Source organism: Scomber scombrus, unplaced genomic scaffold, assembly GCF_963691925.1.
Source record: "Scomber scombrus unplaced genomic scaffold, fScoSco1.1 SCAFFOLD_149, whole genome shotgun sequence".
Taxonomy (NCBI): Eukaryota; Metazoa; Chordata; class Actinopteri; order Scombriformes; family Scombridae; genus Scomber; species Scomber scombrus.
In genome coordinates this window covers 1,158-27,256 of record NW_026910608.1, presented here as the reverse complement: position 1 = coordinate 27,256, position 26,099 = coordinate 1,158, and the positions used below count along the sequence as shown (strand labels likewise).

Below are 26,099 nucleotides of genomic sequence, written 5' to 3'. Positions count from 1 at the left end.
CTGGACGATTATGGCAAAAATCATAATCACGATTATTTTGATCGATATTGAAATCGCGATTATGAAACACGATTATTCATAGATTTGTAAACATAAGCATTTATTGAACCACCAGAACTCAACTTGAAATATATTTGAACAGCACAACCAGAAATAATTTAAAATCAAGAAAAAAAGAAATAAATGGAAATAATAGTCTCACGCATTGACCGTGAGACACACACATTTCAAGCAGTTCACACGCTCTCACGCCACACCGTCGTTTCTCACGCTGAGAAGTGATAGATCCCACCGCAGAGAAATGAATATATTATATACAGAATGTAATCCAGACATCCCAACTCTCCTGCATATTGATAGTGGGTCCCTGACGCCCGCATATGAGATCCAATCTCCCGGAATCTGGAGCGAACGAGTGCACGTGCGTGTTTGTGTGACTATCAATGCAGCGCGTGTGAGAGCGCAGCGTCCTTATAGCTCTGTGTTGCTGCTTATTAGACAGCAACCCCCCCCCCCCCCCCGGAACGGACATCCCTGATGTCTGTGTAATCTCACGCCAAACTTTTCATGAAACTTGAGAGCACTGGTTTGCACACTATTTCTTTCTGTTCGACGTCTGACAACTCAAAGCCAAAGTGTTTCCAGACCACTGAAGATGTCCCAGTCCTACCTTTCTTCTTGTCAACCAAAGGCTGCCTTTCTGTCATTTTACATCTCCCCAGATCTGTGCAGAAACACACCGTTCCTCCAGCGGGTCTAACATAAGGGGCGGGACACAGAACTTGCTGGAAAAGACGGGGGAGTTGGATTTTTGTCACAGGTGCGCCACGCTGGGCGGAACAATATTCGTTTTAAGTCGATTTATAATGTTTTTATAATCGTGGGAGGCCAAAATTGATATCGCGATTAAAATTAAATGAATTGTCCACCCTACTGTGTAGACATTAGTGGTCGGAATCTTCACTGTCCTCAAACTTTGTTTCGATTATGATTCTTCAATTCTACGATGCATCATGATGCATTGCAGCATTATTATGCATCGAAGCATGTAAACATATCACATCCTCAATTTTCTATATTACTGCATGGATCATTTTTCATAAAATAGATACAAAATGTCAGATAAATGTGAACTCCCTTTTTTGTTTAGAAAGTACTTCAATGTTAAACATGAACATTAATGTTTTCACATTAAAATAAGTTGTAAACCAAAATAAATAAATAGTATAGGCCTGGTAGGGGTGGGAATCTCACTTAAATGTATGAAAATAACAAACTGAGGGCAGAGTGGTCTGCTGTGTTCATATTAACCTTAAGGCTTTGAAAAAGAGCGGGTACAGGGTTGTTTAGGTTAACCTCAGAGTTAGTTTAAGTTATTTAATGCTGCAGTGTGTGATGGTCAGTCGGTCTCGTTTTCTACTCCACTTTGCTAAGGTTAGCAGTAGCTGAGTGATGATGCAGTAAGTTCACATTATACCTCATGTTCATCTCAGCAAGTCAATTATTTTGTCATTTAATATAAAAAAATGCTTGCAACTGCTGCCGACACTGTAGACTGTGCCCTGCCAGTTGAGCTACACCTTTTTCTTTCTGCCAACATCACGTAATTAACTAACATTTAGAGAGTAATATTTTGACTTTTGTTAATTGATGCAGAATTGTCCATGTCGGCATCACGACACATCTTAGAATCATATTTTCCCCCCACCCTTGGTAGACATGGTGTTACAGATTAGAGCCACCTGTATTACTAAAGTTGAATTTTTTTCTGATTTCTTAGCTAGTGAAAGTGGCAATCTCAAAGATCTCTGAGGATTTATATCATTTAAATAAAGTATGTTAAGTCACTATATCTATTGCTGTATGACGTAACACAATGGTGGGTGAGCTTATGGCCCACTTTACTAATGAAAGCCCTTGCATTTGGAGTATATATGCCGCCATGCATTCAATCAGTGGAGCTAACGGAACAGACTCGTTCTTCATTCATTGTGTATAAGGCATCTTTTCGAATTTTTTTATTAAACTTACTCTTATTGGCTTTTTACTCAGGAAGCTTTCATTGTAGCTAGGGATAGGCATTTGAATATATTTTCTTGATCGATCATCGGGAAAATTAACGATCAATTATCGATTAATCATTATTTTTTATCTTAAAAATGCCATGATACGGGACGCTTGTAAAAGCAGCTGAGCCCGAAGCTCCGAGTCAAACCTCTTCACATATCAATCAATACAACGCTCTTAAACACGATTGAGCCTATTTTAGAAACACTTCCAAAAAAACAATCAAATCTAATAACTTAATCAAAAAACAGAATATTACTCCGGACTGACAGTTTTTGCCAAAATATAACGTTAAAGGACTCCAAAATGCACCGAGCCGAGCCGAGAGAGAAAGAGGGATAGTGAGTGACAGAGATAGTGTTACTTCACAATTATGCTTATTTAACTAGAGCCTCATAAAACAACAACAGTGACTCACCTAAAGGCTATAGTGGTGACTGTCCACTGCTAACAAAGTAAAGTAACTCCAGCCTACTGATTCTTGTTGATAGCATGTTAGCATTTTAGCATGCTCAGGGATCAGTGAGCGCAGCCTGGTGACAGTCAGTCCAGCAGCTGAAAAACTCTGACGGGACCGAAGTAGCCGGGATGCAGAGGCATTGTCGCGATATCCTGGGTAGCCTGGCCAAGGTGCAGGATTTAAAATAAACTCTGTCATTTTTAGTTTGAAAAGGTCCCACGCCAAACTTCGCTTTGACCTCTTCATGTTTACGTTTGATATCTACGGCAGCTGGTAGGTAGCTGAGCCCTTTTCTCTGTCAAATATCGCCCCCCGTTGGAAAGGTGTCTCATTGCTGCCACATAGTGAAATTCATTGCATTGCTTCAAGACTCACACTACGCAACACAACTTCTATTTGAAACCAGCGTTTGATCGATACAAATTTCATGAGATCGACAACATTTTTAACGATCAATTATCTATCATCGATTAATCATGACCATCCCTAATTTTAGCTATCACTGCACAATGTGAATAGTGCACACATAGAGGGCTGAGCCCTCTCCCTCTGTGCTCTTCAAAGCAGAGGTGAAGAGACAAAGTTGTGCGACTATAAATGCAGTACAGACTGTCACACTGAGCTGGACATAAACATAAACAGTCTCTGTTGTGTTTTGCTGTAATTTAGGGTCAAGCTATTAGCTTTCTTTTCCACTGCTCCTTCTATGTGTATGTACTGCACACACAGCAGGGCAGAGGACAGTGAACCAGGTGAAGTACTGAAGCTGACAACAAGTACATGTGTAACGTTACTGTAAGTCCAACAAAAACTGTGCTAGTAATTTAATTTTTAAATTTTTATTGGAGAAAAAAGACATGTAACAACAAAACCAATACCAATGATAGATGCAGGAAATCATATAACGTTATTTCCCAAACCCCAAAGTAGTGACTGAAGACACATGACATACGGATAACATACTACATATGAGGACCTAGACAGAGACAACCCTTAACAAAAATAGGAGTGAGAGAGGGAGATAGAGAGAGAAAAAAAAGTGGGAGAGGTTGTTGTACAGGTGTGTTGGAGAGGAACATCCTAGGTTGATATAGACATGCATGGTGATGGAGTGAAGTTTGTATTCTTTAAGGTGTGTGTGTATGTAGAGTGTGTGTGTGTGTGTGTTGTGGGGGGAGAGGACGAGGGGGGCAGAATGATAGGGGGATAGTGTTATAGCACAATTATTCAAACCATTTAGGCTAATGGTGATAACTAGTTGGCATCTCTAAGTGCCTTGAACCCGTTCAGGGAAATAACTCATGCTTTCTTCACCCCATGGCATGGCAGCCCGCAAGCACTCCTGGGAGGGAGGAGAGAGGCAAGGGGGGCACGGAACGCAGACACGAAGAGCCCCCGAGCACGTCAGATGTTTCGAACCTTGATATCTTCTATGGGTCTTGGACTTGGGTGTGTCAAAATGTCTTGAGGGCACTCCTTAGAAATTTTTAAAGTCAAAGACCCCATTAAGACAGGCATGATTCTATTCCCTTTTTTTGTGAAGAATATTCCAGTGATCTTATATATATATACTTAAAATAAAGAGGAATGTTTGAAAGATTATATCCTAAATTCATAGTCACTAAAATATCCATACATTACTGTCCCATCCGAATCCGCCTAGGGACCTATGCAGCAGGTCCCCTCTCGCTCTCTCCCTGTTACCTGTTGGCATCTCTGCCAGTAACTATGTAAAATAAAAAGGCAAAAAAGCCCAAAATAAAGCTTTAAAACAAGGTACCTATAGCGTCACTATGTGGTAACTTCTTACATGTTATATATATTGGCTAATAATTCATGAACTGTGGGGCATGGCAAAACAGTGCAGTGCGAATTCGACTTATATAGGCCACACCCCTTTAATTTCACCAAATTTGTACATACCGTACCTAGAAAACACAGAACAAAAGTTTTGAGTTTGTTTTTCAGTATCACTGATCATTTGTTTATAATTATCATTGGCTCCTCCAGTTGGCATGTCGATGTGTCCTTGGGCAAGATATTTTTTCCAAAGACCCCAAATTGCTCCTGATGGCTGTGCCAACGGTGTATGAATGTGTGTGTGAATGGTTGAATGTGACACATAGTGTAAAAGTACTTTGAGTGGTAAGAACACTAGAAAAGCCCCATACAAGTACAGTCCATTTACCGTTCACCATAGCTCTTCAATGCTAAGTATGTAACATTTCATACAATTCTACTAGGGGTGGAGTGGTTCATTTAAAAAATTGGTCCCGTTCGGTACGCTTGTCACGGTTTGGGGCACGTGTGTATTGTTCGGTTCATGACACACAACGTGCCAGTAACCCAGTTATACGTAGGTAGGACTGATGGAGGATGGAGGCTTTTGCTCCGTGTACGACTACGAACATCGGCAGCTACTGACCTGAGAGAGCCTCACCATCTCCAGATGCAGGTTGATTAAACCAAAGCGGCCAAACTACACAATAACACAAATGGTAGGATACACAAACATGTGTGGACACAGAATATCTCTGCAAAGTAAAAATCTATAGCCTTTTATTATTAGCACGGTGGTTGCTCGGTTACGAATAAATTATCCCATTTTATGTTGACGTGTCACCTTGATCTCCTAAGGAGAGTATTAATATGCAAGTTCAAATTCTAAATTACTTTATTTATCCCTAAGGGGAAATTCAATTAGTCTGTTAGCTCTTCTGTAAATTGTTGAAGAATTAGACAGCCTGATGGCTGTAGGAGCGAAGGATCTTTTAAATCTATTCGTTCTGCAACGGAGAGAGAGGAGCCGTCCACTGCTGTTTTTTTGGTCCATAAAGATGTTGTGTAGCGGATGATCCGGTATTTCAAGATGGCCTCGAACATCTTCACAGGGCATCTCTCCACCACCTCCAGTGTGTCCAACCTGGCTCCAATCACAGAGCCAGCTCTTTTGACTAGTTTTTCCAGCCACTTGCATCTTTGTGTCTGATGCTGCCTCCCCAGCAGATATGAAGGATCTGTCACCTTATGTTAATGAGGTGGGCAGTTCTAACATTAGTCCTAAGCACGATTGGTTAACTGGGCGAATCAGACAAAAGCAAACGATTCATGCATGGATGCAAATGAATGCATTCTCCTGTTCACGCTCGCGTCCACAGGATGCAAAGGCTGCAGCCAAACTAAGCATAAGCTAGAAGCAGACACACAGAAGAGTCCAGGTAGTAGTAGTAGATAGTATCACACACACCATTCAAACCAATCGTGCTTAAGACTAATGTTAGAACCGCCCATCTCATTAACATAAGGAGACATAAATACATAAATAAATAAATGTAGAAATAAATAAATGAATAAATAAATGTAGGAATAAATAAATAAATGTAGAAATAAAAAATACACAAATGTAGAAATACACAAATAAATACATAAATACATGTAGAAATATAAAATTAGCTTTTTTCACGACTAAATTATGCATTTATATATTTATGTGTATGTATTTATTTATTTATTGTTATGTCATTTTTTGTCCTTCATAAGCAGACTGCAGCATAAAACAACACAATTGCCACCATAGACTGATAAAACATCTGCAGCATCTTACTACAGATGTCAAGAGATCTGACCTTCCTTAAGAAAAAGGCCCCTTTTTGTAGAGAGCGTCTGTGTTTAGGGACCAGTCCAACTTATTATCCAGGTATATACCTAGACAGTGTTTCCCATACATAGACCAATGTGTGGCGCGGCGCCACAGAATCAACACCGAGCGCCAAGAATTGATTCTGGGTTTGTTTTTTGTTTATTTGTTAAACGCGATTTTGAAATATAAATATCGTTCCGTTCATTCATTTCCGCATAGCACTGCATTGCTGTACGTTATTCTCGTACAGCAAGAGAGTGACTGCGCGCACGCGTGTGTGTGTTGCTGCTTATTAGACCAATCGCACCAAAGTCTTCTAAAGTGTAGGAGCAGTTCACACTACATTAAACTAGAAAGTGTGTGCTGCATCCTGCCGAGGGCGGCAAAAGCGCGCGTCCGCACGTATGCACGCGCACCAAAAACGATCGGTTTTCTATCGCTTTTGCGTCATATCAATGATATAATGTCACCGTGTGGATCATTAACCTTGTTGCAGTGTGCTCCTTGGTTCTAGTTAGTGAACTATCAGCTTCTACCTGCTCAGATCTCACAGTCAGCAGTAGGAGATGAGGAGAGCAGCAGCTAGTAGCTAAGTATGGAAGCCTAATGATGGTAAAAGTAAAACTGGTAACTACAGAAATAAACCATTATTATTATTTATCTTTTATTTATTGTTCCAACAGCTCCGGTCGATTGAACAACAGAAAATACCTCTTTTTGTGTAGCATACATGTGTATGTTATTTTGTTAAAGCTATCAGACATTAACATTTAGTTGTTTAGTTTAAATTATTATTTATAATTTAATATTACTTTAACAGCTCAGGGACGTCCCAGCAGCAACATGTTGTTTGAGCACTTTTTTGCAATGTCAATTTGAAATAATGTTTTGTTTTTGAATGAAGGGTTGGAAATTAAAAAAATATAATTTTATCCGATTCATCGATTTAATCGAAAAAATAATCGACTGATTAATCAATTATCAAAATAATCGTTAGTTGCAGCCCTATTATTTTTCCCCCCTAGTGTTGCTAGGTTACCGACACACAGCACCGCTGCTACAACGGCAACGCCGCCTCCCCCTGGTCAGAGCCCCTGCCCCTCAAAAGGTCTCCGTACGACCCTGCACCACACATTGCTACCTGGTCTGTGGGAAACACTGCTAGATACTTATAACTTGGCACTACCTCAATGTCAACCCGCACAAGTATTCACTGGCTGAAGAGGGGGCTTTTTTATCAGATCCCTATATTGAGATTCCTGTCCATTCCTGATACACGCCACAATAGCAGCATCATAATAATAATAATTATTATTATTATTCCACGTGCCACAGGCGGATTTGAGCAGCATCAATAAAACAGTTTCAGTGTTTTTCTCTTTTATCCTGCAATGTGCTTATTGAAATAGGCTATATAATGTAGCCTGGGATAAGTTACAAGTTTTATTTTAGAGTTGGCTTGTTGTATTTTAGCATTGTGAGGCAAATTGGACATGCAGTGGCTGTAAATAAATCAATGTGCATATAAAAAAATACTGAACCAGAAAAACAAAGTAGCACGGGACACAGGACATTTCTAGTGACTTCATCAAACTAATGAATGTATGATGGTGCATGCATGCAGAATGGTCTTGACTTGACAGTCCTTTATATTGTTATGATCTTTTCCTCCGTCAGTTAGGGCTGGTCAGGTGGGAATCCCTCCTGATGATGTGTTTCTCCGGGGGGGATCCCGGACCCCATCCTGTGTTCACGCTATGTCAGTGTTTGTAACACAAGCGAACCAAACCCAAAACCGTGACCCCAAAACCGTGATATGAACCAAACCTTGGATTTTTTGAACCGTTCCACTCCTATCTATCCATGATAATCCGTCATAGTAACATTATAACATGCTATTTCGACTATTTGGTTGTTTTCAATAACATAAAACTTGGTATACAATTTTTGCACGAGAATTTTCACAGCACATGAACATCAATCAATCAATCAATCTTTATTTGTATAGCGCCAAATCACAACAAAGTTATCTCAAGGCACTTTACACATAGAGCAGGTTCTAAACCGAACTCTTCAAGTTTTAATTTATAAAGAGACCCAACATTCCCACATGAGCAAGCATGATACTAATAGCCCCACCTTGTTGTCTCTTCAATATAATATTTCCTAGTTAACAGCTACCAGCATTCATACGCATTTTCTTCAGAAAATGGAAATATTGTAGTTAGTTTATATAATTCAACTGTTCTGCAGAAGATTTCTTTGCTGCTTGTTAATAAATGTTCGAATGCTCAGTACCAGTCCACAGACTGGGGGTTGGGAAGTAATGCTCTAAGCAGTGAGTGATAAAGCCTTGTCAAGTAAATTACATCTTGATGGTGCACTCATGGCTGTGGCCATAGAAATTTCTGATTGTCAGCAGTAAGGGACACATTTAATGTTTGTTTTGTTCTGTAGTCTAAAAACCAGCTCACTCCATGGTAACCTGAACCGTAGGTTCCAGTTAGGTGAAGCTGAGTAAGTAAGTGCTATACAATAGATTTGTTCAGGCTGGGACTCATTCACGAGAAATTTGGGGGAGGTGGGACAATGTACATTCTAGATACAACAACTTCCTTTTTCATAGAGAAACATCGAAATTTTCTTCGTCGCCATGGCCACTGGGTTCAACTAAAAGTCACTATTTCGATAACTTTTCATGGCAAAGGTCCTTATATGAAACTGACCAAATTGGAAGTCTGTGGGGTTAGTTTAAGTTTGGAGTAGTTTAAGTTTGAAGCCTGGAAATGGCAAAAACGGCGCAAAAATTGCGCATAGAAATTGAAATAGCTGACTTCCTGTTCGACATATTGGGATGGGTGTTGCTGACCTATATCAATATATGATCATCAGGATATGATATATTTATTTTTTATTTTTTAAAGATTTTTTTTCAGGCACAGGCACCTTTATTTGACAGTTGACAGACAGGAAATAATGGGAGAAAGAGGGGGGTGTGACATGCAGCAAAGGTCCTCCGGCCGGGATTCGAACTGGGGTACGTGGCATGCGCTCTTAACCACTCGACCACCTGCGCGCCCACGATATGAGATTTTGATCATATTGCCCAGCCGTAGTTAGAAGGAAAAAGAAAGAGATCATGCCTGAACCAAAATGTGCATGTGAATTGTAAAGCTGCAGTTCCTTTCTTGCCAAGCTCCAAAAAATGTATCACGATGGGTTGCATACATGGAAATTCAGGAAAGAATCTGAGATGGCAAAGATGATCTTTTGAATAACTGAGTAAATGGGTTGAATACAACCTTATTAGATCACTGCTTACTGATCAGATTGTGTCTTTTGTCAAGATGTTTCTCTACATTTGGCCATTTTCTTTTGTTTCTGTTTTATTCAGGTTATGAACATGTATGGTGACCTGGTGATGGATTCTGTACCAGAGAAGGTAAGGCAATAAAGAAAAGTACTAATGGCATACTAAAGGGCACTCTCCAGCGAAATGTACACATGTATTTCAGGTACCTCACTATGAGGAGCAATACTCAGTGAGAATGGTTGTGTAATATCTTTGGCAGCTCTGAAGGTAAATGGTAAATAGACTGTACTTATATAGCGCCTTTCTAGTCTTTTCGACCACTCAAAGCGCTTTACACTACAACTCATTCACCTCATTCACACACATTCATACACTGATGGCAGGCAGCTACCACGCAGGGTGCCAACCTCCACATCAGGAGGAAACTACCCATTCACTCGCATTCATACACCGTTGGCACAGCAACGGGAGCAATTAGGGGTTAAGTGTCTTGCCCAAGGACACATCGACATGTAGCCGGGAATCGAACCACCAATCTTCCAATTGGAGGACGACCGCTCTACCTCCTGAGCCACAGCCGCCCCGGCAAGGGAGCTGCAATATAACCCTAATGATGTAATCTGCTTTATCTCAGCTTGAAATAGGGAAAACTCTCTTTTTAAGAGATGCCTAATTGATTAATTAATTATTTTATTTATTTATATATTTATATATAATTTATTAGGGTCAACTTTCATTAATTAAAATAAACATGTAAATCTGTCAAAGGATAATTTGCAGTTATATTGTCTAAAGATTGAGAAATGCAGATCCAGCATTTTCTGGCGTTTGACCCATACCAGCAACTAAAAATCAGGCTATCTCAACCTCTGCTGCAGTGACTTCCTGCTCAGTTGGTCAACCTCAAGTCAACCTTGTTTTTTTAGGTGTAGTAGTAAATGGTTCAAGCAGTCTATTTAAAAAAAAAAAAGAAGTAATTTCATCGTCGTTTTATGTTTAATCTAGTTCTCCACCGCCTGCTTTTGCGATTTCCCTTGAATGTAACAGGATTTGGGAAGCACAGTAAACAAATAATGACGGACCCAGGGCTTTTCAGTGAAGCAGAATCTTATTTCTGTTTGGCATTAGCTGGGCTTTACACAGTACTGTCCATTCCCATTTTTAGCGCAAAGCTGCAAATGCAACAAATATCCACTGACAAGAGGAGCGGATCTCTCTTTTGTCATTAATGCCATTGCTCCAATTAAAGTGAAGGTTGTCTCTGAGAAGAAAAAATCTCCCTGGAGAAATGCCATACTGGTAAGAGCTGAAAAAAGAGAATGTAGAAAAGCTGAGCGCAGGTGGCGAAAAACAAACCTCATTATAAGATTTACAAAGAGAGACTTAAGATCTATAATTTGGAACTGAGGAATGCAAGGCAGTCCTTCTTCTCTGACACCAGAAGCAAGAACAACACAGGGGTCTTATTTGCCACAGTGGACAGGCTAACAAACCCTCCTGTGTCAGTTGCTTTTAAAATGCTGTCTACCAGGGCCTGTAATGAATATGCTTCCTTTTTAACCAACAAATTTGAAAAAATTAGACAAGCAGTCAGTGCTTCCTTACCAAGTCCAAGATATCTGTGTCTACCGAAAACCTATACAAATACCATGGCACAGTTTAATGCAATTAACTATAAAAACTTGGAGGACATTATACAACATCTAAAGTCTTGACATTCTGCTGACGGGCTTCTTCAAATAAGTCTTGATTGTCATGACTTCCGATCTGATACAGATTGTAAACATGTCTCTTCTGTCAGGTGTTTTCCCACAAGCCCTCAAAACTGCAGTCATCAAACCATTATTGAAAAAGAACATTCTGGATAAATGTGTATTGAACAATTACAGGCCCATATCAAACCTGCAATTCTTAGGCAAAATTATTGAAAAAGCTGTGTTTCAACAGCTACTCGACTTTCTTGGCACTGTTTTGATGTCTTCCAGTCAGGTTTTCGACCACACCACAGCACAGAGACTGCTCTTCTAAAGGTCTTCAATGACATTAGCGTAAACACTGACAATGGCAGGATTTCAGTGTTAGTATTACTGGATCTCAGTGCTGCATTTAACATGATCGACCACAACATATTACTTGATCGGCTAGAAAATTGGGTATGACTTTCTGGCACACCTCTAAACTGGTTTGAATCCTACTTAAAGGACAGGGACTATTTTGTGTATATAGGTAACTACACATCTGAGCAGACTAGGGCGCGTCAGACCAAAACAAAAAATGGCGGCAGCGTATTTATTTATTTAGAAGATCAACAGCGAGTGTCTACACAGGAGGCGTTCAGGTACATGGTTAAGTGTATGTCACCCACGTTTTGGAAGTGCTCAGAGCCTAAAACACAATGACTGTATCTAAACATCCAAATGATAATGACTAAGCTATATTGAAACACCAAGCAAGTGATTACAAATGCAATGCTTGTGAAGCTTGCGCGCCTCTCATCTGTGAAGACAAGTCATATTTGTTAATATGTTCTAATTGTCTGTTGCAAGAGAACACGTATTTTACTGATTAAAATATTAACACCAAGTTTCATAAAATAAGAAAAAATGTACCGTCATAACAACTATAGTAAACAGTAACACACTGAGACTCTATGAAACACTTCCTGTAAAAGTTATACATCAGGTTTCAATTAGTTCTTCAAACATTGTTCACCTTTTTACTTTTATTTCAAAATTCTTACCATTAGATGTTTGTCAGCTGTGCAGGAGTTCATGAGGTGTTTTATCATATAATGAAGTGAACACTTACGGCTTTACCCTTTTTGACAACTATTATATCTTCTACCATAATTATTATTATTATTTGCTTCTTCTCTTCCCTAGGTTCACTTTTTCAACAGCTTCTTTTATGATAAGCTAAGGACAAAAGGCTATGAAGGAGTCAAACGGTGGACTAAAAATGTAAGTCTCATTACTTTCAGTTATGTTTTTCAAGGTTGTCCTAGATAAGGTTTTTATGTAAACCTTTTTCATTTTATATCATTAAATGTGGCTACAGAAGAAGAGTACCCCACCTGTCTGGTATCAGGTGATAGTTGTAATCGATTTGTCTGAACTACAAGTTGCTTTTACTTTTCTGGTCCAGGCATTATAGTCAGTGTAAACTGATCCTATGTTGCTCCATACTCTTCTTTCCATTCACATAAAAAAGACAAAGGGATAGTCATTGCAGGGTTGTCTACAGTACTTTTTCTGTCTTTATTGTTCAGCTTGTTGCTGTGTTAAATTACTCTTGCCTGCAGTACTGTCCCTAGTCTTGGTCCTAAGTACTTCACAGTACAGATGACTGTATATTCTGGGCAACCAACAAATAAAGTGTAACTTGATCTGGAATTACATCAGTTAAAACTGCTATGTGGAAAACTGCCATTGTCTTGTCGTCGTACTTCTATCAGGTTGACATCTTTCAGAAGGATCTGTTGTTGATCCCCATCCATCTGGAGGTCCACTGGTCGCTGGTTAGTGTTGACATCTCTCGCCGAGCCATTACATACTTTGACTCCCAGAGGACCCTCAACAGACGCTGCCCAAAGGTAGGGCTGAACAGCAATATCAAACTCCTTACAGTAGTAGACTATTTTTGAAAAAAATGTTGGAAATCCTCTTTTAGACTCAGTGAATAGACTGTTGTATATAAGTTGCAGCTTTCCCTGTAGGCTGTACCCATGCTGCAAACTGACTTCATACAACAGATCTGATATAGAGCCTAGGGATGGGGATCAAAATCTCATATCCTGATAAAGGTCATTTCATATCCTGATTATGATACCTATCCCAAAATAGCACATTTTAATTAATTGATGAAATAGGTATTCAGAGGCTTCAATTGTAAGGCTGTATTCAGACCCAATCAGACAATGCCTGGAGACCTGCAGGGTTGAGTGGAGGTGTGTGGTTGTGTGGGTGTGTTTATTTGTGCTGTTAAACATAACAGCTGGGAGACAATCAGAAAATAATGTTTTGCTGATCTGATTCACCGGCTTTCTTTCTGCCAGTGCTCCCTCTCTTCATTCACTCTCTAGCTCGCTTGACAAAAGCTGCCAACACAACAGCATCAGCTCCCTGTCCTGCCATGCCGGTGTCAATCTGGCTCTCTGACTGCCTCTGTAGCCAGCTTATTGGTGGAGCTACACTGTGCCCCCCCATCCCGTGTCTGTACCTTTTATACATAACAGCAGAACAGCGAGGCGAAATAAAGGCACAGCCTGGAACAGGCTGTCTTGAGGGGAGTGGAGAGAAGTGTGTCTTTAAATTACATTTAAAGTTTGTTTTAAGTGAATTCAGCCATTTTCTTCTAAACACATTAAATAGGTCATAAATGTATTTCTCAAAAAATAAAAGCATGTAAAAAGCATTTCAACTATTTAGATTTGAATTGTGGAGCTAGGCTTTAAAAACTGTGTTTCAAAATTTCTGTGTTCAAGATTTAGTGGGCGGGTCTGAAAATCACCTCCGCGTTTCGGGTAGAGTGACACTTGGTAGGGGGCGGGGTTTCAGCGAACTCGGCGGGCACGCCCACAGCGTTTGGGAGCAGAGAAAGAGGCTGATTTTTTTCACAACTTTGAATTCTAGTTTCATATATTTGGCGATTTTTTTTTAATCATTCAAATTTGGCAGGGTGCACATGAATTGGGTAAATAACATAGATAAAGACAGTCACTACTGTTTTGCTGTCATTTATAGTCACTGTCTCACTGCTTCTCTCCTCTTTCTTGACGAGGGCTGGGCTGAGTACTCCATGTATGCAGCAGCAGAGAGACAGACAGTGATGGAGAGTTGACGTCAACTAAACTGAAGAACAGTAATTTAACAATGTAATTCACACAAAAGATGGACAGACATGACACAGACATATTGCACAGCCCTCGTATAGGCTAAAAGGCTCGGGAACATGTAGTCTATTAGGACACACCTCCTGTAGTTCAATTCAACTTCCCATTGTTAAGATGACATCACATTGTTCTGGGCATCGAGTCCCAACTTTGCTTGTGTTGTTCCGCCACAGTGGTAGCACTTCAGTGTCTACAGCAAAAAAGCTGCACCTTTGCGTGGTTGCAACTCAGTTGTGTTACAGTATAATTTTAGTAAGGCCACTCAGGTAACCTAACCACAGCACCATGGCTAGGGATATGATTACATATCACGCTGCATTAAGACTTACACTACAGATTTTAAATGTTGACTGAAAAACCAAAAAACTGCTTTACCGTAGCCAAGTTATTGTTAAATATTTTTTCCCACCAGAATTTAAATGTCTCAAATTTTTCCTCGCAGTTTTATTATATCTCCACAAAAAACTGAAGCACAGAAAAAGCTATGTGATCGTGGTTCAACATGGTTATATGCCTTTGGATCACTAGTCTATGAATAAGACTAGGTCAATACCTGTTATATGGCTGGACAGCAGTAATGAAATGCTAGACACTTTTAATTTGAACCAACATGATACATGATTTGGCAACCCCCCAAGAACTAAGTTCAGCATTGCAATGTTTTCTAGTTAAGACTTGGCAAGTTTGTCTTGGGAGTACAGACTTCAGATGACGGGAAGACATAGTATGATCATTCTGCAATTTGAACTGCAGCATACTGCTGATTACACTAGCTCAGCTTCAACTTAACTACCTGACTGTTCTGTGACAAAATAATCTCAATTCAAAGCTCCACTGGCACTTTTTTCTCTCAAAAACACAGAGATGCATTAAATTATGTTAGTCAGTGCGTAATGTAGCTATAATAAAAATTCTAACTTATGTGGCTCAGTAATGGCGCCGACGGAGTGGCTGCCAGTTACAGCAACTCCGACCTCTCTCTTTGTTTATAGTGATTTCATAGTGTTTTATAGTGATTTTTTAAAATTTATTTTTTATTTTCAGAGCATTGCACACAAACCAAAATGTATTCTAAACTTTTGACTCATCAAAGTAGCCACCTTTGGCAGCTGAACACACTCGTGGCATTCTTTCTACAATGGAAATCAAATATTCTGCAGAAAGTTCTTCCCAAAAGAAGTTCCCATAAATGTGTGGCACTTGTAGGTTGCTTTGCTTTCACTCTTCTTTTCAGTTGATCCCAAACCTGCTCGATGGGGTTTAAGTCTGGAGACTGTGCTGGTCACTCCATGTTTTCAAGCTTACCATCTTGTTCTTTTTTCCTGAGGTAGTTCTGGCATAGCGTGGACTTATGTTTTGGGTCATTATCTTGCTGTAGGATGAATCCCTGACCAACTAGGCGCATACCAGAGGGTTCTGCATGGCGCTGCAGAATGCTGTGGTAGCCGTTTTGGTTCAGGGTGCCTCTCACTCTGTACAAGTCACCGACCCTGGATCCAGCAAAACAGCGCCAGACCATCACGGTTCCTCCTCCATGTTTAACAGTTAATGTCACACACTGAGGAACCATCCTTTCTACTCCATGTTTGACAGTTAATGTCACACACTGAGGAACCATCCTTTCTACTCGACGGCGTACAAAAATCCTGTGTGATGAACTGAAGATTTCAAATTTTGATTCATCAGTCCATAACAGCTTCTTCCAGTCTTCAGTAATCCATTGGTGGTGTTTCATGGCCCAGGCAAGTCTCTTCTTCTTATTCTGACTCTTAGCAATGGCTTTCTAGCTGCAACTCAACCTGTCAAACCTGCAACTGGAAATCCTCTCTTCACAGTAGAAACTGAGACTTGCTTACTACGGCCACTATGAAGCTGTGCTTGAAGCTGTTGTCCTGTGAGCCGTCTATCACGCAAGCTGTTGACTCTTAGAAACTTGTCTTCTGACTCTGTTGTGGCTTTGGGTCTGCCAGACCTCTTCCTTTCAGAGTTTCCCCCAGTTTCTGAGTGAAACTGTACTCACTGACACCTTGACTTTCTTTGCAATTTCTCTGTAGGAAACCCCTACATTTTTAAGTGTTATGATGGTCTGTCTCTCTTCCATTGTTAATTGCCTTTTTCTTGCCATTTTTATAGCAACACACTACTTTCTGCAGTACAATACTGTTCAAATAATGCTCACAAGGGAATGGTACCACAGTGTGTTCCAACACTACTTTTATGCAGACAGAGGAGGTTGTAAGTAATCAACAAGAGTTAGGACACCTGTAGGAATTGGTAGTACCAACTTTCAAGGCTTGATCAACCTCCATTGCTGCAGAACAGCTTTAAGTTGTTAACCCATATCTTGTTCTCTGAAAAAGGCCATTTTGTATAATTCTGAAATGTGCATTATTTTTTAGTTTTGGGTAACCTACCTTTTTTTTTTACATCTGGCAGTTCACCACTTACCTTTGTACTTATTCAAGCTATTCATTGGACTTGAACTGCTTGATTTTCAATAAAACACTGGAAAAATTGGGGTGTTCTAAAACTTTTGATCGGTAGTGTATGTCTGTATATTCATACCCCCCTGCATATATGCCTGCATACTTATTTACCTGTGTAAGTGCTTCCTTACTTATAAGCCTCCTTACATTTCCTACTTCCTTATACAGGGAGGAAAAAAAAGAAAAGAAAAGGGAGGGCGGAGAACTTTAATTGAACAAAAGAACAGGGACACTAATACTAGCCTAATGTCATCATGATTATGGATTCAGTCTCTAAAATACTGGCAATATAATATTCACTCAGTCTGTGCACCGAATCAACATTCATTTCTGTGCTATGTGGTAGTCAGCATACATTGATGTTGTAAAGAAAATCCAAGTCAATTGACTGATTGAGCCAGTGGCGTCTTCTATCACAAATGTTAGTGACACAAAACACAAGACAAGCCGGCAGAAGAAGTTGGAGATGGGGATAACGGCTCAACAGCTCGACCTCTCTGTCTTTTTAACACTGATAAACTTTGGAATATAGTATATCACACTGCAGAGTATACTGTACCCTGCTTGGCCGTATTGTATAGAATAGATTAGTCTTTATTGTCATTGTACAGGAAATGAAATTGTGTTGGAGCAGTCCTCCAGCTGCCTTGTACATATAATAAATATAAAACTATAAAAAAAGAAAACAATCAACAATAATTAAAACATGTGCAAAGAAAGCAATTAACAGTATACAATCAACAATAGTGCAATGTGTGTGTGTTGATGAGAGGGGGGGGGGGGGGTGGAGTTCACAGTGATGTTTGTGTGGAGGTTTTGTGTGTTCATTAATAAATCTACCTTATCTATACGATGTCATTCCTTTGCCTGCTCCGTTGCGTTCTCACCTGAGGAAAACTTGACTAGAAAAAGCATTTCCTGTGGAAAATGTATGTAAATGCTGAAGCTGAAATGTATCGCAAAGCAGTGCTGCAAATACCATCTATTCTGAAGAACTTTGCAGAATTTGGTTATGATAGAATATTCAATTAAAGTGATATAGCAGTGAATATACACACTGCTCAGAAAAATTAAGGGAACACTTAATCATCACAGTATTACACCAGGCCAATTAAACGTCAGGGATATCAATCTGTCCTTTCAGGAAGCACAAGTGATTGTGAGTCAGTTTCAGCTGCTTTGGTGCAAATGAAAGTGACAACCGTTATAATGGAGAGGCAAAAACAAGACAACCCTCAAAAAGGGAATAGTTTTGCATGTGGTGGCCACAGACAATTTCTCTCTCCTTCTCCTTTCTGACTGATTCCTCTCTAGTTTGGTGTTCTGCCTGACGTCCTCTAGTGGGACCTGTGCTCACAGCACGGTGCAGTTCGATTGACATTTGCCAGAGAACACCAGAATTGGCAGGTCCATCATTGGTGCCCCATTCTCTTCACAGATAAGAGCAGGTTCACACTGAGCACATGTGACACATAAAAAGCCTGGAGATGACGTGGTGAACGTTATGCTGCCCCTTACTGCTGTTGTGTACCGTGATGAAATTCTCAGAGCGACTGTCTGACCTAATGCTGGTGCAGTGGGCCCTGGCTTCCTCCTGGTGCAGGACAATGCCTGACCTCATGTGGTCGGAGTGTGTAGGTAGTTCCTGGATGACGAAGGCATTGATGCCATTGACTAGCCCTCACGTTCCCCTGACCTAAATCCAATTGAGCATCTATGGGACATTATGTATCGGCGCATCCAATGCCACTGACTGTCCAGGAGCTCACTGATGCCGGGATCTAGGTCTGGGAGGAGATCCCCCAGGACACCATCCACCAACTTGTCAGGAGCATGCCCAGACGTTGTCAGGAGTGCATACAGGCACACATCCATACACACTACTAGGGATGTCGGCCGATCCGATCCAAATATCGGATCGGCCGCCGATATTAGCAAAAAAATGCATATCAATATCGGATCGGCCTGCACGGGAAAATCCGGTTTGTTTTCGAAACTTTTCCAGCGCACCGATGTAGGTAATCCATTCCAGTTTTTTTTCAGCTTTTCCCCCCAAATCCGGTCCGCGTTTATCAGCACACCTAGCGACCTGTCCAGCATCCCACTATTTATTTTCTACTCAGCTTTTTTGTGTGTTTTGCTTTTTTAATACAGTTTACTATGTTGTTTGCACTGATGGCTTTTTAAGCCTTGGTTTACACTCGTTTACACTTGTTGTTCAAGAGCAGAGCACTGATGCCAATTCAGTTTGTGTGGTTAATTGACTATTTATTATTTTGTCTATTTTGTGTTTATTTAACCCTGTTAAGAATAAACAGGTCAGCTTCTCATTACCAACCATTGTGGATTATTCAAACTAACCTAATTAAGTTGGCTAGTTGTTCTTAAGAGTAAAACCCTTTTCAACATGAGTATAACAACAAAATAAGTAAATATCTTTAATCTTTAATACATGCTTGGATCGGCCGGTATCGGTATCGGCCTATGCTAAAAGCTACAATATCGGTATCGGATCGGAAGTGCAAAAAGCTGGATCGGGACATCCCTACACACTACTGAGTCACATTATGAGTTGTTGCGATGAAATTCATGCAAGTTGGATCAACCTGTGATTTCAGTTTCAGTTTAATCCAATTAATATATTAATCCTTTCCAGACACTTGTTCTTAAAGTATGACAAAGACCTTCTATAATAAATTTTAATCTTTTAAAAATGGTATAAATAACTGGAATATGATAGAAAGAACAAAAAGTCATAGTTTAAATGTCCCTAAAGAGCAGAACATTTTGATATTTGTAGGCACAGACACCTTTATTTGACAGAAAGGAAATAATGGGAGAGAGAGGGGTGTGTGACATGCAGCAAAGGTCCTCCAGCCGGGATTCTGGGGTCCGCTGCGTACCTGGCATGCGCTCGTAACCACACGACCACCTGCGCGCCCGGTTAACTTGTTTTCTATTTATTCAATGATTTTATGGGTTATTTAGTGTTGAAGGCTACATCAATGATGAAAAGGTAAAATGGGTCACATCTGTTTTAATTGTTTGATGGCCAACAAATTTTGGCTTTTTAAAATGAAATCCTCAAATGAAGCCTGGAAGTTGTGCAGTATTCTTTTTTGTTTAATACTGGATTTATTTGTAAATGATGAGAGTGGGAGCTTTGCAATTTTAAATTAAGTTATTACTTTGTGTCATTTCATTTAATATGGTAGAACAAATCACTGAGGAGCTGTAATCTGTGTTGTTTTGCTTTATCTCTGTACTTTCATTGAATCTTGAATCTGTTGTTTTTCTTTCCAGCACATTTTTAAGTATCTGCAAGCGGAGGCCATCAAAAAAGACCAACAAGACTTTTTGATGGGATGGAAAGGGTTTTTCAAAATGGTGAGATACGTTAAATGTTTTGTTTTATTGTTTTTTCGTTTCGGTTTTGACACAGATTCAGGTTACTAGTTTCACAAAACACTCTAAAAGTTAAATAAAAACTTTAATGATCATGGTGGGGGTTGCTGTTGCAAGTCATATATGTGTAACCATGGCGATGATTTGCATGTCAACAGTTGTACTATTATTTCTAAGATTGTGGGTTGTGTATTGCAGAATGTGGGTCGTCAAAACAATGACAGTGACTGCGGGGCCTTTGTGCTACAGGTGAGTTTTTCATGTCTTGAGAATGTGATATAAATGTGAAATCTTGTTGTTTTTGACTTACATTTACATTAATATGCCCACACAATTAATTGTATTGATATCTCAATCTTGATTCAGGCCTTTATGAGCTAATTTTTATGTGACAATGATTCTGAACCCACTGCATCACACCTTTTACATGAAATCAAGTACTCCCAATTCATCCTTAAGCAAATGACCAGTTTCTGTTTCTCCAGGTGAAACATTTTACACAGGAAAAGGGCAGCAGGACATCACTATGTAGTAAATATATCTACCAAGTGAGGCACTTGAGTAAAATATGGTAGAAGAATTTCTTTTATTGGAACAAAAAATACTGGAAGCCCAGTGAATGTGAGGAAAAACAAATGTATTTATTAACCTTAACCTTCATTTTGACAAAAACACTGATGCACTGTAAAAACAGTGGGAGAAAAAATAAATATGATATATGTCAAAAGTAAGGATAGGAACTGGCCAGATTTAATTGATACCAATGCCATTATTAATTCTGCTTATCGGTCCTATTCTTAATTGATTACCTTATCAATTCCTGATCAATTCTTTGTATGAGAAAGAAGTGGGCCTACACAGGTTTTCAGTGAAAATGCAACTGTTTTATTATCTCTGTTATCAATGTTTATCAATGACCTTGCATGCTTATCAATATATGAAACATCATTTGGTAACATAAATGGTTCACAGCCAGAAGTTAACTACATTAATTATCAGGGCCTGAATTTCAGTGTGGGATTGTGGGTATTGCGCAGAGTTTAATTGATTCCCACAAATCTAACACTTATAATGCAGGACATTCCAGCACACATTAACAGCAATGTATATGAATGTTCAGCCAACGTTTGCACCAGTGCTGAATGCAGGACGACTGGCTGGAACTGCTGCGTCATACGGTCTGACTTCCGCCCTGGGTAACACACCTCAAGTGCGCTCTCTCCCGCTCTCTACAAGGCTACGAGCCCCCTTTACTGCTGCAGTATCTCCTGCTAATATATACACACACGCTTGAAATGATTTCCACTTGAAGGCATACAAACATGGACTGCTGGCTAAAACATAAATCTACACCATCTAAAGCAGAACCTGCTCAGACAAAAAAACTGCGGAGCACGAAAGGAGTCAAACAACAGCGCCAGTGATGTCAACGTTAACATTTTTAATCCTCAGGATCCTCAGACAGGTAACAGTAATGTTACTAAGGTGAAGCAGCCGTCCAAAAACAAGTTTCCGGCTAACTGGCTCAAAATATAAAATATTCAGGCAAACTCTGGGCTACTAATAATAATAATAATTTCAGTTACTAAAAAATAAAAATTTCCTGACCGCTCTGGTGGGGCTCAGCGTTCATCCATAAGCAGCTGTTACATATAGCCAGCTGTATGTTGCGCAAAATCTTTTGTGGGTAGGCCCATAAAACAGCAGATTTCAGGTGCAAATACTGCGCAGTTCACGGTGCTGTAACATTCTCATGTAAAGTCTCTGATGAAACACCACGTGTCCCACTGGCTGTGTGAAGTCACCCACAGGGTGTAACTAATGGCGCTTTTCCACTACACAGTTCCAGCACGACTCGCCTCGGTTGTTTTTGCGTTTCCACTAGGGATAGTACCTGGTACCTGGTCCTTTTTTAGTACTCTGGTGAGGTTCCAAGTGAGCCAAGCCGGTACTAAATGTGACGTCGACACACTGCTGGCTGCTGATTGGTCAGAATAGTTGTCACTGGAAGAATCAAACCCGGCATTTTTAAATAACGGCAGCAGCGTTACCATAGTTACAGCCATACGGCTCAATTTTCTTGCTTTGTGTGACAAAAAGCCTCATACAGCAGCAAGTACACCACTGCCTCCATGTCCTCCATTGTTTGTGTTTTGTGTCGCGTATAAAACAAAACAAAACAAAGATAAGAGAAAAAGTGATAAGATATATAAACAAAACAATTAATATGTCATCATTCTTTCCTCATCCCTATATGTTTCTCTTACAAATTATTTATTCTTTCTTTTATTCTCTTTTATTTTCTTTGACTGAAAAAAAAGGTGTGGACTGAAGCCTAAGCTTATTTAGTCTACCCTTTTTAAAAACATGAATTCAGTTTCTTCAAACAAAACTTACGTCATCCTCTGCACAGACCTTCATGGATCAGCGAGTTCATTTTCTCACTCGTTTCTGCTCTGCTCACGTTTGGGACTTTTACAGTGCATGGTAGTTCATTGTTGTTTATTGTAATATTTGTTTTAAAATGATAATCCTGCTAAATAATCCCCATTATTACTAAATGTACCTGTAATCTGATTACATCTATTTTTCCTGTAACTGTAGCGGAATACAGGTACCTGTTTTTTGTATCCCAATTACGTAATGCCGTTACATGTATTCTGTTATACCCAAGCCTGCTTATTATACTTGCACTTTCATTAGAATGATAGAGAAGACACACTTGAACCCTAGTGTGATAACAGAATCAGAATCTAATTTATTGTCATTATACAGGTAGTACAACGAAATAACAATCAGTATCTTCAAATAATTGCCTTAATAACCATAGTTTTATGGTATGATGAATTTATAAATTCAAGCTGGACCTGTATTATATTGCCCTTATACAAAAGAGTTCTTTCTGAGTCCATGGACTAGTTACGTATAGCGATGGGCATAATTGATAAGCGATTAACAATGCTATTAAAAATGAATTTGGTTCAAACTTTGCCATAACACATCTTAAATATTAATGCTTTTACCACAGTAGTGACTTTACAAACTAGCTTACCTATATAATATATAGCCTATTTAGTTTTATGTTCAGTGACTAATGTTAGCTGAGCTGACACATCACCACATTACTAACCAGTTATATAGTTTTTCCACACCTCTGATCTGTTATTCCCTGAACTGTTATGACAGCCAGTTTGAAGTGACAGAGGTACCTCACCAAACTTACAGTAGGTTACTTCAACTGTTGACTCTTCTCTGACCCGGTGGATTGTTGTTCAGTTTATCTAACTTGACCCATGGGTCTTCTTGTATGGCGAACTCCGTTTGATTTAATCAATCACCACCTCAGGAAAAAGTGTGGGGGATCAAATCATCCGTCTGTGAAAGTGCGGGTGTCAGCACCCGTAACACCCACAGCTGCGATTCACCTGGCCTAAGCTTTTTACAGAAAATATTCAGATGTAACCCCCTTTATAATCATAAACATTTTCATAAGTAACTGTAATTTTATTAAACATTTTTCTCAGTAACTGTAATAGATTACAGTTCAATTTATTTTGTAATTATATTACATAATGCTGTTACATGGAACATGCATCATTTCTTGGAGAGTGGGTATAATTAAATTGTTGAGCAATGTAACTTACCAACAGTATATCAACATTTCTCATTTTCTTATCAAGGAAAATGTTCAAACATTTTCAGTGTTTTTTTGGCTTCAGTGGTAAGCTGTAAATGACTGCCTTGCACTCCAGTAATCCTGGACGCCTGTTGAGCATTTGTAAAGCTGCTCGCTACCAGGAACACACACCTGCTGACCTTTGTTGCAATCAGAGTAAATGTACTATTACAAATGTTTTCTTGTCAATCTGTTTTCCCTGCAGATCAATAACTTTTCTCTTTTCCCCTCTACTAACCTGCAGTACTGCAAGTGTCTGGCATTAGGGCAGCCATTCAGCTTTGGCCAGCAGGATATGCCCCGGCTGAGGAGGCAAATGTACAAAGAACTGTGTCACTGCAAGCTCTCTCTGTGACCCACCAGCCCCATCCCATCCCGCCATCTCCACCTGCTCCCACCCCTGACTCATCAAGATGGAGGGACAATGATATAACAAGAAGAGCGAGCAAATGATTGACTAGAAAAAGAGGAACTTTCCAAAAAACTTTTATTTTTCTCTGCCAATAATCAGAGAAATTACTTCTACTGGTGTTCGCTGTAGGTGATGTCACTGTTTCACTTTGTTTTGTCTCCCTTTGCTTCCCTCTTCACCCTTTGCCAATTCTGATTTAATTTCCATGTCATGGTTATTCCTTTATGGTTGACAGAGGCCAAGACTAGCTTCCATTTTGGGAATGTTCTAATCTTCCATCCTATCATAGGCCACTTACATTTTTCAGTCTGAATAGGAGCTGATGAAGATGGTCATTTAGATATCTAAAGAATCCAGTCCAGATTTAAGGGTTGGACCACAGTTAGTCCAACCTTGACTGCTACTTCCCTGTAAGATGGCTGAACAGTGAGTGTATGAGGTAATGGCAGTGGACAGCAAAAATATTTGAACCAGTTTATGTAAGCTTGTAATTAAATAGTATTAGTGGATTTCCATGCCTTCGATCCATTCAGTCTACACAGTATGTTGTGTTCCATTCCATATGTTAAAAGTTTGAAACTCTCGGCTGACATCAAAACAGAGATAAACATTGATCACACAACACAAAGTACAACCCCCACACTAAAACCAGTGTTTTGTTGCTGATGCTATATATCTAGTCAGCACATATTTGCCATGTAGTGCAGTGGGACATTTCAAATATGTACTTTAACATTTTCCTTAAAGATATTTAGATGGGTTTAAGGTGATGCTGAAAATGGAACTTGCAATGCACAGTTGATGCTGCCATGTTGACCATTCCAGCTTTGAGTTCTGATGAGAATAGCCATAATAGTGACCTTTGTCTTTGAGGTATATAAGATTATACACAACATCTGTGGAACACGCTACATATTGACCTCTAGGCCATAAACATCCTCTGCCTCCACCTTCACACTCATAGAAATTGAACATCTTCACATTGAGACTGGTTCATCCTCTGTGGATTGCCACCCGAATACAAGCCAGAATGACAAATTGGCCCAAAGAGGGGTGTCTTTACATTGCATTTATCTTTTCCTGAGCGTTAATCTCTGTCAGTAAATGTGTTGCTATGCTTTTTGCTTTAAAAAAAATGTTTTAAAAGGAGGACTGCTAATTTGTTGTTTTTGGAGTAAGTACAAAGAAGAACCTCTGGTGAGTATTTCTTTAAAAGCTTGAGATCCATTTTGGTGAGGACCATGACAGCTTCACAACAGACCCAGTGTGTCCAACAGTGGAGTTACAGTACCCTCCTCTACTCTTCTTTTTATAACAAAAGACAATTTTGTTGAGAGCTCTGTGTGTGTATGTTGTTTTTCCCTAGTTTTTTTTTTTGTTTTTTTTCCAAACAGGAGTTGATGCAACAGAGTTGACAGTTTTATATATCTTCTACAATGCATTATGGTTGCTAAAAATAAAAAAAACATGTGGCAAACAAGTGATTGTGCTTTTATTAGTGCTTTTGCACGGACATCAGCTTTGTATGACACAATCCACATGTAATCCTGGGTCTGGTGGTAGAATATAAATAAGTGCATTAATTCAAGTACTATACGTACATTTGCAATTGATGGAGTTAAACTTAACTTCACTATTTCAAGTCATGCAACATTATGCTTCTACTCCACTGTATTCAGAGGAAAATATTTTCTTGACAACATTCATCTAACAGCCATAGTTACTGTACTTTATAATGAATATTTATAT

General features: G+C 39.5%; 1 protein-coding gene across 1 annotated transcript in view; it reads left to right on the top strand.

Moving 5' to 3' along the window:
- The window catches only part of LOC133977131 (sentrin-specific protease 3-like), a 38,776-nt gene extending 12,948 nt beyond the window's left edge, over window positions 1–25,828 (top strand). The window contains exons 7-12 of the mRNA XM_062415267.1: window positions 9,562–9,609; window positions 12,363–12,440; window positions 12,935–13,072; window positions 20,161–20,244; window positions 20,461–20,511; window positions 24,183–25,828. Coding sequence (XP_062271251.1) covers window positions 9,562–9,609; window positions 12,363–12,440; window positions 12,935–13,072; window positions 20,161–20,244; window positions 20,461–20,511; window positions 24,183–24,293 — 510 coding nt within the window. The 3' untranslated portion in view covers window positions 24,294–25,828. The remainder of the gene's footprint in view (window positions 1–9,561; window positions 9,610–12,362; window positions 12,441–12,934; window positions 13,073–20,160; window positions 20,245–20,460; window positions 20,512–24,182) is intronic.
- The last annotated feature ends 271 nt before the right edge of the window (window positions 25,829–26,099 follow it).